This window comes from Salmo salar, chromosome 13, assembly GCF_965601325.2.
Source record: "Salmo salar chromosome 13, fSalSal1, whole genome shotgun sequence".
NCBI lineage: Eukaryota > Metazoa > Chordata > Actinopteri > Salmoniformes > Salmonidae > Salmo > Salmo salar.
Genome location: NC_138303.1, coordinates 11,652,793 through 11,671,006, shown reverse-complemented (window position 1 = coordinate 11,671,006; position 18,214 = coordinate 11,652,793). Strand labels below are relative to the sequence as shown.

At 41.1% G+C, this 18,214-nt stretch overlaps 1 protein-coding gene and 1 non-coding gene across 5 annotated transcripts in view; one reads left to right on the top strand and one right to left on the bottom strand.

Annotated features, from left to right (window-relative positions):
* The window catches only part of LOC106566395 (putative monocarboxylate transporter 5), a 66,886-nt gene that overhangs the window by 38,709 nt on the left and 9,963 nt on the right, over positions 1-18,214 (top strand). For all 4 annotated transcript variants that reach the window (XM_045692902.2, XM_045692901.2, XM_045692904.2 and 1 more), the window contains 2 exons: positions 7,850-8,061; positions 15,342-15,435. In XM_045692902.2, coding sequence (XP_045548858.1) covers positions 7,850-8,061; positions 15,342-15,435 — 306 coding nt within the window. The remainder of the gene's footprint in view (positions 1-7,849; positions 8,062-15,341; positions 15,436-18,214) is intronic.
* Positions 1,437-1,490, bottom strand: LOC123726254 (U7 small nuclear RNA). The gene has a single exon (XR_006758645.1). It is a non-coding gene; the product is annotated as a U7 small nuclear RNA (small nuclear RNA).

Sequence of the window (18,214 nt, the reverse complement as noted above, 5' to 3'; positions counted from 1 at the left end):
TTCTGGCTTCTGAGATTAGGGAATGGAAGTGGTATGTGAATGAATGTAGGTCTAACACAGAGGTTCGTCCATATGGGCCGGGATCCAGTCAGTCTGTGAATGCTGACCCCAGACAAACTCAACAGCGGGTATGGATGTCTCTATTTCCGTCTTGAACCCAAAGTACCTCTAAATGAGCAGAGGGTGCCATGGAGAACATAAATGGATGGCCTATGCTGCTCACAGACTTTGTGTATTAAAGTAAGTCAGTCTGAGCCTGTCTGTGAGAGGAGCAGGGATGATAGCATTGAGTTATTCTCAGCACACATGCGTTCTGTCTCACATTCTGCTGCCATGTCATGTTCCATGTTCCCAGAAAGCAAATGGAGAGAGAGAGAGAGAGAAAGAGAAAGAGAGAGAGAGACTGCCACCCACCCACGCACGCACGCCACAACAAACCCAACATGTCCCCCAGCCTCACTCCCTCCCTCCGCCCTCCCTCCCTCCCCACCTCCATTGAAAGAGGTCCTTTCAGCTAGCTGAGCTCAGACCGAGAGGAGGGCCACCATAGTCCAGACCATAGAAATATAATTAATAGAATGCACATTCCCATTCCAGTCCATGTTTATTCATTCTATTATTTACATTTCTATGCTCCAGGCCAGGCCTCATGTCAGGCCACCATCGGCAGATCCACTGGGGTCGCTAGGCAATGGCTTAGTGTGTAAAACTGGTTGCTGTGGCAACAGGAGGGCATCCCGATTTATACATTTTCTGTCCAATGTTGAAGTGCCTGGTTGATTTTGTTCCCTCATAATCATTGAGGTGGGGATGTTTACAAAAGAGGTGGGGAGATGAGCCAACAGAGATTGTTTAGTAATGAGAAAGACTGGGGGGAAAGAGGGCTGACTAACGTGATTTAAAACCCTCCCACATTAAAAAAAATTATATAGTATACTATGGTATAAAAACTAGAGTATTCACTGTAGTGTTTTTGCGGACTTTAGTGTAGTATTCACTGTAGTGTTTTTGCGGACTTTACTGTAGTATTCACTGTAGTGTTTTTGCGGACTTTACTGTAGTATTCACTGTAGTGTTTTTGCGGACTTCACTGTAGTATTCACTGTAGTGTTTTTGTGGACTAAAGACCTCACTGTGTTAAACCCTTTAACTCAGAGCATAGGCCATCCACTAAGGTTCTCCATGCCTGGATACAGCCCTTAGCCGTGGTATATTGGCAATATACCACAAACCCCTGAGGTGCCTTATTGCTATTATAAACTGGTTAGCAACGTAATTAGAGCAGTAAAAATATGTCAGCCAATCAGCATTCGGGGCTTGAACCACCCAGTTTATAATATAGTATATGCAGACTTCAGTATACTGTAGTATTTACTGTAGTGTTTTTATGGATATTACTGTAGTGTTTACTATATATCTTTTTTGACATAGAAGTGGAGGGTTTCACCTTCAGGAAACCTACTGGAGAAACTCTAAAAGTGCAAATATTCCAGAATCTGTAGGTATGTATGACTGGGGTCTGAATAGATAATACAGCGCTTCTGCTTTTTTTTAATAACCTGTAGGGAACACAATACTTGGCATGTAGGTTTCTCACCTCTGGGTGCCGCAAATTGCGACATGGGGGAAGGAAATGAGCAGGGTACATGCAAATTAAATGCTGTAGTATTTACTATAGTTAAAAAAGGGAAGTGTTTTTGTGGACATTACTGTAGTATTTACTGTAGTATTTACTACATTGTTTTTTTGCAGATAACACTGTAGTATTTACTGTAGTATTCTACAGGATACTACAACATTCTATGGTAAGTACTACACATGATTGAGGGATAAAGTTTAATATAGAATTCTATAGTAAGTACTGCAGTATTCTATAATAAACTGTAGTATTTTTTCATGTGGGCTGCTTTAACAGGGGAACCTCACTAGCACTTTGTGACACCTGCCGATGTAAAACGGGCTTTATAAAATACATTTGATTTGATTAAATGTCTCTTTGAAGTGAGAGGAATTGAAAAGCAATCCTTCTGCCTTGTAGTTGGACCTTGAGCTTGTTAAGGGTTATCGCTGGGAGGCATGTAGCACAAACACCTGCCTGTCTTTTCTGACTGGATGACTGACAGAGGTGAGAGCCTCTGTCACTTCCCATTCCCAAGCCGTTTGGCTTCCAGGAAGAGTGGAGTGGAGAGAGAGAGGTCCTGGTTCCAGATCTGTTTGTGCTGTCCCACATGAAAACATACTATAGTATACTATGATATACTGTAAATACTATAGTATTCACTGTACTGTTTTTTGCAGGCTTTACTGTAGTATTCACTGTAGTTTTTTTCCGGACTAAAGTCTTTAAAAACACAACATTAAATACTATTTACAGTAGTATAGTGTAGTATTTACAGTTAACTGTAGTGTAAATACTGTAGTAATGAAAACTGTGGTATGCCGTGCCTTCAGAAATTATTCACACCCCTTGACTTTTTTCAGATGTTGTGTCACTGATCTACACACCCCATAATGTCAAACTTGAATTATGTTTTTAGAAATATATATATTTTAAAATGAGTTAGTAAACAAAAGCTGAAAAGTCTTAAGTCAATAAGTATTCAACCCCTTTGTTATAACTTCAGGATAAACAATTTGCTGAACAAGTCACATAATAAGTTGCGTGGACTCACTCTGTGTGCAATAATGGTGTTTTTGAATGAAAACCCGGTCTCTGTACCCCACACATTATATGTAAGGTCCCTTAGTCGAGCAGTGAATTTCAAGTACAGATTCAACGACAAAGACCAGGGAGGTTTTCCAATGCCTTGCAAAGAAGGGCACCTATTGGTAGAGGGGTAAAAAATATATATATATTGAATATCCCTTTGAGGATGGTGAAGTTATTATATAACCTGTAAGGAATACTTTGCAGGGCTGTGAAAAAGTATTTCCCTTTTTCTAATTCTCTACTTTTGTATATTTTTGAAATTCAATGTTATCAGATCTTCAACCAAAACCTAATATTAGATAAATGGAACCTGAGTGAACAAATAACACAACAATTTCATACTTATTTCATTTATTTTATGAACAAAGTCATCCAACAACCGATGCCCCTGGGGTAAAAAAGTAATGGCCACCTTACACTCAATAACTGATTGTGACACCTTTAGCTGCAATGACTCCAACCAAGTGCTTCCTGTTAGTTGTTAATCAGTCTCTTACATCGCTGTAGAATAATTTTGGCCCGCTCTTGCATTCAGAACTGCTTTAACTCAGTGACTTTTCTGGGTTTTAAAGCATGAAATGCTCGTTTCAAGTCTTGCCACAACATCTCAATGGGGATTAGGTCTGGACTTTGACCAGGCCATTCCAAAACTTCAATTTTTGTTGCTTTCTATCAATTTTCATGAAGACTTGATTGTGTGTTTTGTATCATTGTCTTGTTGCATGACCCGGCTGCACTTCAGCTTCAGCTCACAGACGGATGGCCTGACATTCTCCTGTAGAATTATCTGATACAGATCAGAATTCATGGTTTCTTTTATTAAGGCAAGTCGTCCAGGTCCTGAGGCAGCAAAGCAACACCAAACCATCACACTACCACCACCATGCTTGGTTCTTACTATGGAATGCAGTGTTTGGTTTTCGCCAGACATAACGGGACTCATGTCTTCTAAAAAGTTATACTGTCCATAGAACATTCTTCCAAGAGTTTTGATGATCACCCAGGTGCTTCCAGGTGCTTTTTTGGCAAACTTTAGTCAACTTTTTGGACAACATGTGAGAGACAGATCAACAACTAACAGGAAGCATTTGGTTGGAGTCATTGCAGCTAAAGGTGGCACAACCAGTTATTGAGTGTAAGGGGGCAATTACTTTTTCACACAGGGGCATTGGATGTTGCTTAACTCCGTTAATTAAATAAATAAAAATATCATTTTTTGTTGTTGTTATTTGTAAACTCAGGTTCCCTTGATGTAATATTAGGTTTTGGTTGAAGATCTGATAACAGTCAGTTTGCACAAATAGAGAAAATCAGAAAGGGGGCAAATACTTTTTCACGGCACTGTATATGGACTATACTTGGCATGTAGGTTTATAACTTATGGGTGGCACAAATTGTGATATGGGGAAGACGAATGGGTGGGGTATATGCAAATGAAATACTGTAGTATTTACTATAGTTTAGTGTTTTTGCATACATTACTGCAGTATTTACTACAGTGCTTTTTTTGCTGATAATACTGTAGTATTTACTATAGTAAGTACTACACATGATCGAGGGATACTACAGTATGTAGTATAGTATTCTACAGTATAGTACAGTTTAGTATGGAATTCTATAGTAAGTAGTGTAGTATTCTATAGGAAACTGTAGCATTTTTTTTCATGTGGGGTCTTGAGTTGTCATGAGTTGGCAAGATGGCACAAACTGATCTGGGACCAGGCTAGAGAGAGAGAGGCTGTAAAACACAGAACGAGCAATATAGCTGGTGGAATTTGTCATGCTGGAGGGTAATGTAAGGATGAGCCTGCAGGAAGGGTACCACATGAGGGAGGAGGATGTTTTCCCTGTAACGCACAGCATTGAGATTGCCTGCAATGACAACAAGCTCAGTCCGATGGTGCTGTGACACACTGCCCCAGACCATGACGGACCCTCCACCTCCAAATCGATCCTGCTCCAGAGTACAGGCCTCGGTGTAACTCTCATTACTTCGACGATAAACGCGAATCCGACTCACCCCTGGTGAGACAAAACCGCAACACGTCAGTGAAGAGCACTTTTTGCCAGTCCTGTCTGGTCCAGCGACGGTGGGTTTGTGCCCATAGGCGACGTTCTTGCCGGTGATGTCTGGTGAGGACCTGTCTTATAACAGGCCTACAAGCCCTCAGTCCAGCCTCTCTGTCTATTGCGGACAGTCTGAGCACTGATGGAGGGACTGTGCGTTCCTGGTGTAACTCAGGCAGTTGTTGTTGCCATCCTGTACCTGTCCCGCAGGTGTGATGTTCGGATGTACCGATCCTGTGCAGGTGTTGTGCCACTGCGAGGATGATCAGCTGTCCGTCCTGTCTCCCTATATCGCTGTCTTAAGGATCTCACAGTACGGACATTGCAATTTATTGCCCTGGCCACATCTGCCGTCCTCATGCCTCCTTGCAGTATGCTTAAGGCACGTTCACGCAGATGAGCAGGGACCCTGGGCATCTTTCTTTTGGTGTTTTTCAGAGGCAGTAGAAAGGCCTCTTTAGTGTCCTAAGTTTTCATAACTGTGACCTTAATTGCCTAAGCTGTTAGTGTCTTAACGACCATTCCACGGGTGCATGTTCATTGTTTATGGTTCATTGAACAAGCATGGGAACCAGTGTTTAAAGTCTTTACAATGAAGATCTGTGAAGTTATTTGGATTTTTACGAATTATCTTTGAAAGACAGGGTCCTGAAAAAGGGACGTTTCTTTTTTTTGCTGAGTTAATTAGTCAGTTGACATGATCTTTATGAACTAAGAAGCCTTTATGTGTTTGATGTGCTTCAAAATTCACAAAAAGTGACTTTAGCTGATGAAGAATATCTCATAGAACAAAATGTATTGGATCTACTAAGCCTGTGTTTACCTCAGACCTTATTTTTTGTCATTTATCTAGAAAACCCTATTCATTTCCACATAGGCTTTGACCAACGAGCCTATGCGAAGTGAGCCTCTGTTGGTGTCTCTTTATTAAGTCATGTGTTGTGATGGCCTTTCTTGAGACCATCAGCCAACTACACTCTCATTCTGATAAAGGCTGTTGACGTTTTCAAATCAATAAGACTAGAAAAGATTACCAGCTTAAAAAAGCTATCACTCAACTCTACTATTTTTTTCCTAGACCCTCACACTGTGATAACCCTATAATGCTGCAGAGTATCTGAGCTGATATAAGTCCACAGTAGATTCAAGTCCACTAACTGCAGTGTGTCCCTGCACTGCGCCTTTATCACTGCAGTACTCCATCTATAGTGGAAATCACTATAGTTGTGTCCCAAATGGCATCCCATTCCCTACAACAGTAGTGCACTATATAGGCAATAGGCTGCCATTTGGGCCGTAGACTAGCGCTGATTTGACTGCATGGGATGGGGAACCTGTTTACTTTATTTCATTGATCAATGGGATGATGCTGCTCGCCTGCCTGCCTGCCCAGAGCTATTTCTGAACCCAGGATCAATACAGCCACTGCAGCAGCTATCACATTCACATTGACTCCAGAAAAGATGGGAGAGAGAGAGAGGCCACAATCCCGAATGGCACCCTTTTTCATATATATATATATAGGGCCCATAGATCTGTGTTCACAAAGTTCTGTACTTTATAGGGAATAGGCTGCCATTTGGGATGAACCCATTCTAGATGCACAGTCATTATCAGCCACTAGAACTAATGAATTCAACACATAATCAATAGCTGTGATGTGACAGATAATCATGAATACAGAAGTTGATGCAGATCTTATCTACTCATTGGATATTTGTTTTGCTGTTATCTACTGATTTGTCTATCATATTCAGCTGTTGGAGTAAGCTGTTGTCAGCTGTTGTTGTCGTAAGCTGTTGTCATAAGCTGTTGTCGGCTGTTGTTGTCGGCTGTTGTTGTCGGCTGTTGTTGTCGGCTGTTGTTGTCGGCTGTTGTTGCTGTCAGCGGTTGCCGTCAGCGGTTGCCGTCAGCGGTTGCCGTCAGCTGTTGCCATCAGCTGTTGGAGGAAGCGGTTCACAGTCAGGTCATTATGAAGGAACACTCTGTTGCTTATGATAAGCCGCTGCACTAATTAGAACCCTGCAGATAAAAACATCACAAATAGAAATTGTGACTCTGTCATTCTGTATTCTACATGTAAGAGAAGTTTGTTTACTCCATTCCTGTCATAGTCATGCCAAACATTACAATGAGTGACAAGGACTTGTAATGATAGCACAAACAGACTGGCACTCAGGCTAGATATATTTCTATCGGAGTGTTCCACAACGTGGTGCCCTGCTAAATGGAACATGTTCCTGGACATTCTCTCCAACACGAGACAGAACACGGGACTCCAGATGGGAACTCTGTGGGAGACTGTGTGGGAGGAGACTGAGATGGAGGATGTCACAGATGTCACACCATGTTTGAAGACTGCTGCTGAACTCTCTCGCTCTCTGTCTTTCTCTCTCTCTGTCGCTCTCTCTCTCTCTAATAGAGGTTGGTCTCTCTCTTTCTTTCTCTCAAAAAGCCGATTGATTTACTGATTGATTGAAACCTGGACAAAGGCTAGCACAGCCTCCTTGCATTCCAAACATGTGTGCCACAAAGCTAACAGAATGCACATTGGTTTGACATTTTGCTAAAGCTACTTGTTATGTCTGTGCGTCTCTAGAAGCACTACTCACTCAACAGCCCACCAACCTTTAAATAGGACAGGTACATGAGTAATGAAGTGATCCGTTGACGACAAAGAACATAATATAAAATCATCATTAAAGTCATCAATAGTCTTGATACAGACTAATACAGATGTTTCTCCCCTCCCTCTCCTTACCCTCTCCTTCTCTGTCCCCTCTCCTTCCCCCTCTCCTTCTCTTTTTCCCTCCCCTCTCCTTCCCCCTCTCCTTCTCTCTCCCTCTGTCCCCTCTCCTTCCCCCTCTCCTTCTCTTTTTCCCTCCCCTCTCCTTCTCCCCCCTCTCCCCCTCTCTCCTTCTCCCCCTCCCTCCCTCACTCTCTCCTTCTCCCACTCCCTCCCTCACTCTCTCCTTCTCCCCCTCCCTCCCTCTCTCCTTTTCCCTCCCCCTCTCCTTGTCCCTCCTCCTCCCCCCCTCCCCCCCTCCCCTCTCCCACTCCTTCTCCCTCCAGGTATCACAGAGACTATAGCCCAGCTAGGCTCTGGTTGGCTAGCGGATAAGAACCCGTTCCATAAGTACCACTATCACAAGGCCTACCTGATCCTGTGTGGAGTGGTCAACCTGTTTGCCCCACTCGCTAACACCTACATCAAGCTCATGGTCTACGCTGTCTTCTTTGCCATCTTCTGTGGCGGTTACATGGCACTGCTACTGCCTGTCCTGGTAAGAATCACACACACACACACCACACAAGGCACAAGCCTAACCATACAATATATCAATATCAGTGTTTTGGTTCTATTAATCCATGGTCTGCGGGAGCTACATGGCACTGCTACTGCCCGTCCTGGTAAGAAACCAGTCCGTCAGGGTTGGGGTCGATTAGAAGAATTTAAGTCAATTAACTGAAATTCCAATTCAATAATATAAAACATTTGCATATTTTCTGACTTCTCACTGGGTAATTAGATTATATAATTGAAGAAAATAACTTGCACACTGCGTGTGAGCTTACTTACTCAGTGTTTCAGCTGAGAGACAATACTAGGCCAATACTTAATAATCTACTGTTGATACTGGCAAAGCGTGCAAGTTCTTATTTTCTTTCAAGGTGACCTAGATACCACCCACCAATCAATGAAGATAAAGAAAGTAACCATACAGGGGAAATTAGAGATTTCTTGAGAAATTGCTAGTAACATTTGTTCCATAGCAATAATGTTTTCTGATTCGGATTTAGAATGCAGCGCTAGTGATATCTATTGAGAGAGAACGTTTTTTTTTAAGCGCTGACCAACCATTCTTAACAGGATCTTTGATGGATCTGTTCCCTGTTTGCTGAAAGAATAATCTTAGGGAATTACATTGTCTCATTCAAACCAGAAATTGAAGACACATTTAAATCGCTATCATAATCATAAAATTATACAACATTAATTTCAGGGCTACTATCATCAAAATCGAACTGGAATTACAAAATATGAAACAAAGAAAGGCATATAACAACAATTATTAGTTTTTACAACTTCAATTTCTACATTCAACTAGCATATAGTCAATTACACAAAGAGTCAGAACGGGAACAATTCCCAAAGCACAACATTATTTTTACAAGTCCTTTACATCACCAAGGACATTAGAGTCATGCATGAAACATAAAGGGAGGCTGACATGCAGGATGTCTTGGATAAGAGAGGAAATCATACAGGGAAGGGAAACATGCAAGAGAGGCAAAATTACTAGTGAACATCTGCGCTACATCTGAGTCCCTTTACTAGTGCTTATTTCTCAGACAAAGGTCTGTCACAAGATGAGCTTATAGTTTTTACAGACAAAGGTCTGTCACAAGATGGATACCTGTCATTAATATAAATACCTCCTAACTGACGGTAAGGTTCTCTCTGAATGTAATCTGTCTCTAATCAGTTTGCTGATTTTCCTTGCCAGGTGGTGTGTGATTACACTGCCGAAGGTAACTGTTGACAACTGCAATGTCAACACAGTGGGAAAAAATATGTATTTTTCACCACTTCTGGGGCTTCTGCAAAACATTTTAGGAGTTGATCAACTGATCAGACTTGTCAACCCCACACATTTGTCTATTATAATTGTGGATTACAGCAGGCTGGCGGACCACTTTCCTATTCCGGACTAGCCTTGTTACTTGAGTAGAATCATTTGCATTGTGAAAATTGGAAAGGAAAGTAACAGTACGTGTGTGTCTCTCCACTGTATGGCCAATACATTGCCCCCTATCCTACACCAACACATATCTCAACGCTTGGTTTGACGCCCCCACTTTTTAAAGTACTTAAATGCATCAGGCAACTGTTTCCAGTTTACCCTACAAGTCCCACATGCATTGAACCCCTGTTCTCTGACTACTTACGATGTATAAAAGTTGTCGAACCAAACTTTGTAACCTTGGTTTTCATATGTCACAACTAATTCCTCAACCACATGACCATCCCGACTGCCGGTGTAAACTTTGATGTCTAAGTGTAGCCTGTATCAGATGAGCAATGCCCCATCATTTAAATCCCCACCTAGTTGTCTTCTGTTTCATATACTGCTTGAATCCTGATTGCCCCTTTTGATTTGACCATGTGTTCGTCTATGGCTATGTTTTGGTTTGGCTGATACAGCTTTTTACAAGTCTGTTATCAGGTGGTGCAGTAAGTACTGCAGTTTTCAAAGCCTATCTGTATTACCCTCAGTGGCAGGATCCATGACGTGTAAAGCAGCCAACAGAGCTTTGAAGTGATTAAGCAACATGAAAGCTCTAGCCCAAGAACCCTGAGGAGACTTTGTACCCCAGTATTGATGAAGGTCATGCAGTTCGGTAAATCCGGTATAAATGAGCAGTCCAAGAAACAGGTAGAATTCTGTAGGTGTAACCTCTAGCCACGCTCAGAGGGAATCACCATAGGACGGGCACTCCAAAACAATACCCCAACCCGGACTATTTGTGAACCCACAAACCTCTGCCTCCAATGCCTGTGTGACAAACAACAACAACAAGAAGTCTATCTCCCTTAGTCTTTCCTGAGTGGTCGACCGGATTGCCTGACGTACACTGCCAAGATCTAAACCAACTGGACGTTCAGGCCTGAAAGGGATGGATTCCGGTGCCTGTGTATCAACATCATACGACTGAAATGTGCTATCGGGCAAGACAGAGCGTTTACGCTTACAAGGACATGGAGCATGAACAGAAAGATTTAGATTCAAGGCGAGAGATATCTAAGTACACAGTACCAGTCAAAAGTTTGGACACACCTACTCATTCAAGGGTTTTTCTTTATTTTGACTATTTTCTACATTGTAGAATAATAGTGAAGACATCAAAACTATGAAATAACTCATATGGAATCATATAGTAACCAAAAAAGTGTTAGACAAATCAAAATAGATTTTAGATTCTTCAAAGTAGCCACCCTTTGCCTGGATGACAGCTTTGCACACTCTTGGTATTTTCTCAACCAGCTTCATGAGGAATTCTTTAAAACTTTAAAACTCCAGGTAAAAATATACTTGGCCTATATCCTAATCTGACTTTGGTACAGTTCATGTTGTTCTTCACATTACTGTCTCTGGTAAACACACACTATATCAAATAACATATATGTTTATTTGTCATATGCACAGGATACAGAAGGCGTAAGCGGTATAAAATATTAATTATTAGATGACGCTTACCTTACACACTTGTCTAAATTGATGGGTCCTGTGAAGGAAATGCTATAACCACCCCACAGCCACATCTAGCTTATTAGATGGGTCACTATTGTCTAGACATGTACACACGTTTGTGAAATACAATAGATGGTCTTAATTACCCCCAGACACACCTGGCTAACTCCACTCGCAAAGTGAAGTCTTTCGTTTACACATGTTGCTAGCTAGATATCGAAACAATGAACCGGCATAATCCCAACTCATACTACTACCAATACAAACATTGTCATAGCTGTAGTATGAATCTCCAGGTAGCTAAAGAGCTAACCAACTAGGTCTAATGTTAGCTAGCTAACATTAGGCTATAACTAGCAATTCAAATGGATTTCTGATTCTAATAATATTACTTCACAGATCGTACACGTAACGTTCGCTAGCAAGCCAGCAAGCTAAAGTTCGCTAGCTAGCGAACGGTACACTTTAGCTTGCAATGAAAATTACTTTCTGACAAAATTTGAAACGTATAATATCTGAAAATGTAGTTAGACGGTTACCGGTATACATGGATGAACGCTTCACGGCAGACTGGGACCATTTAACTCCGTTTGGTTTTGGCCTGCGTTATGTCAAGACACTCTGGTTCACACTGACCGTGGAGTGTGCAGAAAGTAGTCCGCCACTTTTTGCAACTGATCTGTCGATAACGCCTGCTAAATTCAGGGCATCAATGTTGTTGAGAACAGTAGCAAAACTTTTGTGGTTCTCGATGCAGCTCACATTATAAACGGAAGCATGCTACATGACAGACCAATCCAAACTCATCTCCCGGCATGTCCAGCCTATCCATTATCACAGCCAATCATGGCTAGCAGGAAAGTTCCTTCCTTTTTCCGTGGCTAAACCAACTAGGCTCGTAATTTAACAATTTAATAAGCATTTACGGATGGAATACACATTTGTTATTAAAGCACATGAAAGTTCACATGTTCCAGAAGGCATTTCTACATTTTGATAAAACATTTATTTTACGTTCAAGTGCCTCTCCTGTGAAGTAGTGACTTGCAACGTATACCTAGTTTCCTGAAATGAGTCACATTTGAGAAAACATGTCATATAATTGCATATCTGATAGTCCATAACTGAAATATTATGATCAATTTATGCCTTTAAGTAGCAAACCAGCTAGACCAGGAACATTTAGTTACCAAGCTGACCACCACAATGTCATTATTTATAAGCTATTATCATAAGGTTTAGCTAGTAAAATATAGCCATCCAATTTTCCTTCACAGCACCCCTCTCTCTTTTTGCTGGCTAGCTAGGGACAAAATATAATCATTAGCCAGCCATTTTCTTTTAGCTCTAATACCTAATGACAAATACATTTTTATTTTGTACAGTTATCAAAGAAAACATTAACATCAAAAAGACAAGACGAGTTAAATGAAGTAGGCTACATTGCTCCGTCTTGGGTGACTGACTTGACCAACACAGGCTAACTAGCCATCATAGTTAGCAAGCAATCTTGCTAGATAGATAAAACTACATTTCTGATTCAAAGCTTTTCATGTACTTATACATTTTTACCTCATAAATTGTAAACTCACTTTCAAGCTGATTCTACTTTTCAAGTCTACTCAGTGTGATAGCTAGTTAGATCACCAGGCGTCAACATTTCATTTCAAAGAGTCATCTTGTCTTTCAGAAAAAATACTCTAAGATGTAAATATTATCATTACCAACATAAAAATTTATTATACACAGTTTGTTTACCTTGATATTGTTGTCCAAATCTGAATGATGGCATTGCCAAAGTTTGTCACAACCTGTCAGATTGAGAGGGGGAGCGGCGCCTCCCTCTGGCAGCAGCATCAAATGAGCCATTTTCGTGTTGAGTTTTTCCTTTTGAGAGAGAGCCTAATTCCTGCCCCGTAACCCCTAAACCAATCATATTTTATTAATGCAGATATCGTAACCTATCTAAAGGAGATTTTATGAGAGAAAAAAGTTATTTTAGTACAGATATATTGACGTGACAACCATCAGAAAAATCTTTCAGATCTTTTTATGGAGGGGCTGGAAAGGGTTAAAGTCAGGTTCAACTTTCCATTAAAACAACAATAACACATTAGTAATGTTCAAAGAACGTTCTAAGAATGTTATTTTAAAACATAAATTCCGTTCTCAGCGTCAACAAAGCTCTCTCTTTCCTCTATCTTGTTAAGTGTGTTCAGGTGTGTTGGCCATGCCCACTAATTGGCCACACCTGATCTTAATGAGTGCTTGTTTCCTTGTAAATGGGGTCTGTTTGAGAATACTAAAATTAACAGCTTTGTTTGAATTAAAAGAAACATGGTCTGCTAGCTCCATCCTGTTGGCGTGGTGGACTAATTTCATGGATAAAGAACAGAACATCATAGGTTCAAATCTCACTGATGCTGTATCACAATAAAAAATACATGTGTTTGCATTATTAATGTCTAAGCAAATTAATTTCCATGTGGCCTATGCTTGGTGTCAAAAACAGTTAACCCAAACTAGCAGTGTTATTAGAAGTCTTATTGAAACATGTTCTCAGAACGTTATTTAATTACCTTCAAATAATCTAGAATTTCCGTTCTCAGAACGTTAATACAACCTTACAGGAAAACTTTCAGGGAACCATAGTAAAATGTTCTCAGAACCTCCCTGCAATTTAAAAATGTACGTTCCTAGAACAGGCTAAGTTTTCACTTCCGTTCTCAGAACGTTTTAAAAACGTTCAGTTTTACCGATCAGGAAACTTATGGCTTCATTCCCAGAACCAATGGAATCAAATGTGCTTGCTGGGAACCATGTTAAGTTTGGCATTGATATCTTAAAAATAAGCAAACTATTAACCATTAACTTTTTCAACTATGTAACTATGTAAAATAATCATCCAAAATCTTCTTCTCATGGACTAAAAGTCAGATTCAAGCCAAATGTGGTATTTGGACTCATCATAATAGTCCCTAAAGAGTTTAATAAAATAATGTTGATGCTTTCAAAGAAGAACACACTATACCTGTAGATACAAATGAGCACATACATGAGCACAAAAATGCTCAAAAATACTTCAAATACCTTCTTCTCATGAACCATAGGACCAAATGACACCAAATGTGGAACGTGGGACCATTGTACATGTCTCAACTTACTTAAAAAAAAGCTAAGGGATCGGTTAAAAGATGTCCGAGTAAAAAAAAAAAAGGATTTTACATGTCCATTTAAACCACTGTAAATCCACTCCACAGTAGCCTATCAACTTGACACTTGTCATCGCTATCATGGATGTCCCAAATATGACCCACACTGCATTTCGTAAAGATATCTCAAAAAACAAGGAAACTATTAACAACATTTGTGTAACGCTAATGCTCAAAATGATCTACAATCATCTCTTCCTCATGAACCATGCGTCAGATTCACTCCAAGTTTAGCATTTTGACTCTAATGGGAAAAATTGTTGCTGCATTCAAAAATGGCCACATTGTACATTTTAGATGCAGGATAGCACATACGCTAATGCGCTGCACTCAAAGTCGGCCAAGCTACACCACTAGGTGTCACCATAACACACCAGGGCTATAAGAACTGAACCCATGGACATGGGACCATGAAATTTGGTTATGTGAATATCGAATTTACAGTATTCATACCTCTGAGTCAATACATGTTAGAATCACCTTTTGGTAGTGATTACAGTTGTGAGTCTTTCTCGGTAAGTCTCTAAGAGCTTTGCACACCTGGATTGTACAATATTTGCACATTATTCTTTTTTAAATTCTTCAAGCTCTGTCAAGTTGATTGTTGATCATTGCTAGACAGCCATTTTCAAGTCTTGCCATAGATTTTCAAGCTGATTTAAGTCACAATTGTAACTCGGCCACTCAGGAACACTATTATTGCAGACAGAGTGAGTCTATGCAACTTATTATGTGACTTGTTAAACACATTTTTACCCCTGAACAAATTTAGGCTTGCCATAACAAAGGGGCTGAATACTTATTGACTCAAGACATTTCAGCTTTTCATTTTTTCATTAATTTGTAAAAATGTCTACAAACATAATTCCACTTTGACACATTATGGGGTATTGTGTGTAGGCCAGTGAGACACAATTTCAATTTAATCCATTTTAAATTCAGTCTGTAACACAACAAAATGTGGAAGATTTCAAGGTGTGTGAATACTTTGAGGGCACTGTATTATACCTGGGTTGTGTTCCTACTTAGATTGTTACCAAACTAACACTAGTTAGTTAGGACTGGTGTGTAATGTTTCTTTGTTAATTCTTTCCTCAGGTGGATCTGGTAGGGCAAGAGAAACTCAACAACTCCATGGGATTTTCTATGTTCTTCGTAGGCCTCGGCTGTCTGACAGGACCTCCTCTCGCAGGTGAGAGAGTGTTACACACAATAAAGACTTGTGCACGTGACAATAAAAACGTGGAACTTGAAACACACGCATTGCATGCACGTGCACACACAATGACAGATGAGTGATTCATTTTTTAACTCACTCGTGTGTGCGTGCGTGTGCGCGCGTGTGTGTGTGCGCGCGCGTGCGTGTGTGTGTGTGACCACAGCTGTTCTTAACTAACTGGTGAAGTTTGAGTAGATTAGCTAACATGTGTGTTCATGTTTCGAAAACAGAAACAGCCAGGAGAAAATCAACCTATCGTTAGCCGTTTGTGGGTTGATTGACAGAAATGCATAGCAGCGCATTTCATCAGCCCCTCTAGGCGAGCTAAGCCATAGAAAAACGTTGTGGGCCTCCCGAGTGGCACACTGGTCTAAGGCACTGCATCGCAGTTGCTAGCTGTGTCACTAGAAATCCTGGTTCGAGTCCAGGTTATGTCGCAGCCGGCCACGACCGGGAGACCCATGAGGTGGTGCCCAATTGGCCCAGCATTGTCTGGGTTAGGGGAGTGTTTGGCTGGCAGGGATGTGCTCTAGCGACTCCTGTGGTGAACCGGATGCTGACATGGTTGCCATGTGTACAGTGTTTGCTCCAACACATTGGTGTTGCTGTCTTCTGGGTTAAGCGGGCATTGTGTCAAGAAGTAGTGTGGCTTGGTTGGGTTGTGTTTCAGAGGATGCATGGCTCTTGACCTGAGTCCATACGGGTGGTTACAATACAAGACTGTAACTACCAACTGGGGAGATAAAAGTAAATCAATTAATAAAAAGACAAACAATGTTGTGTTCATTTCATTTTTCCCACATGAAAAAATACTATACTAAGCTAATACTATACTAATACTAAGCTATACGAACACTGGTGTTCCTATTTCCAGGAAAAATAACACTGCATTCCCCCAACTGGTGACTTTTGACTTCAATCTGTAGGAGAGGGTAAGGGCTTGTAAGCACGCATTTAACGGTAAGGTCTACACTTGTTATATTCGGCGCATGTGACAAATAAAATTTGATTTGATTTGAGGTACTCCTTGAACTTCCAAGTTTCAAAGTATATTTGCCACGTACACAGGATACAACTTGTGTAAAACAGTACAATGAAATTCTTACCTTTAGAGCTTTTTCCCCAACAATGCAGTGTTAATAATAATAATATAGATAGTAATAGAAAGTATAATAAAACATTAAAGTAATAATAAAAATTACACAAGAACTACGACGACACGATTGACACAGAGAGCGGGGGTTGGATTGGGGGAGGGGTGGGAGGGTCTCCCACTTTGTCAGGCTGTCCTGAGAACTGAGAGGGGATCTGTATTCCAGGGTCTGAGAGGGGATCTGCATTCCAGGGTCATTGGGGTCCGGAAATAGCATGCTGCTGTGTTTGCCATTCATGCTGCTAGTCCTGCAGGATGAACTCAACTCACCGCAGTCCACCATGACCTGGCACCCCCCCTCCCTCCCTCCCTCCCTCCCTCCCTCCCTCCCTCCCCACAGCCAGCTATAAATGCTGTGTTAGCGTTCCCCTTCTTCCTCCAGCTATATATGACGTGGCGCAGCGGTCTAAGGCACTGCATCTCAATGCTAGAGGTGTCGCTACAGACCCTGGTTCGATCCTGGGCTGTATCACAACCAGCCGTGATGGCGAGTCCCATAGAGTGGTGCAAAATTGGCCCAGCGTCGTCCGGATTAGGGGAGGGTTGGGCCGGGGTAGGCCGTCATTGTAAATAATAATTTGTTCTTAACTGACTTGCCTAGTTAAATAAAGGTAAACAAACAACTATACAGGCTGTGTGTTAGCTATCCAATTCCTGCTGGACTGAACTGGGCTGGCCCTAGCTGTTCTCTTCCCTTCAGGCTGGTAACCTAAAGAGACATGACGATGAACTAAAGATCTAACATGACCAGAAATAGAGCTTACTTATTCAGGACGTAATGTACAATGTCTCCTTCTGTTTCGTTCAGAAATTACCACCACTTTTAAAATATATCTTGGGGCCTTAAATTTAGAGTAGCCTCGTGTAGAATGTATTTCAGTTCTAAACCTGAAAATGCTCATAGCTTGTATAATGTTGTCTGTTAGTATGTACCCAAAACTTTATTGTTAGTTATGTTTACGCCCCCCCCCCCCCCACACACACACACACACCTCCCCACCATGTATTGTTCAGTTGATGTTATGATTAAAAGAGTGCCGTTAACTCTGACATATATCGTCGTGTGAGACGTATGCTGTTATTGAATGACGTTACTAACGGTCTCCCTTTTCTGTGGTGTCTTCTTTCATTATAACGTGTTGTGTCGGGGGATGTCAATTTCTCTCTGGTATTGCTGACGTTATTAACGTGTGTTTGTGTGTTCGTAAAAATAGAATCTAAAATGAGGAGCAGGCTGTGCGTTTTATATTGAGGAGCAGTATGTTGTATATTGAGGGGATGATTGACCAAATGATTGACATAAAGAGCCGTTGTGTTGAACACTGTGCGATGTTTAACAGTGAGAATGGCAGAATGGTGAACTTACTAAATGAAAGGAGAGTTTGACTGTGTGATAATAGGTTGCTTCTTGTGTAAATATTTTCTGTCTGGATTTTAATGATTTGTATGTTGTATATTGAGGAGCAGGCCACAGTATGTGTTGTATATTGAGGAGCAGGCCACAGTATGTGTTGTATATTGAGGAGCAGGCCACAGTATGTGTTGTATATTGAGGAGCAGGCCACAGTATGTTGTTTATTGAGGAGCAGGCCACAGCAT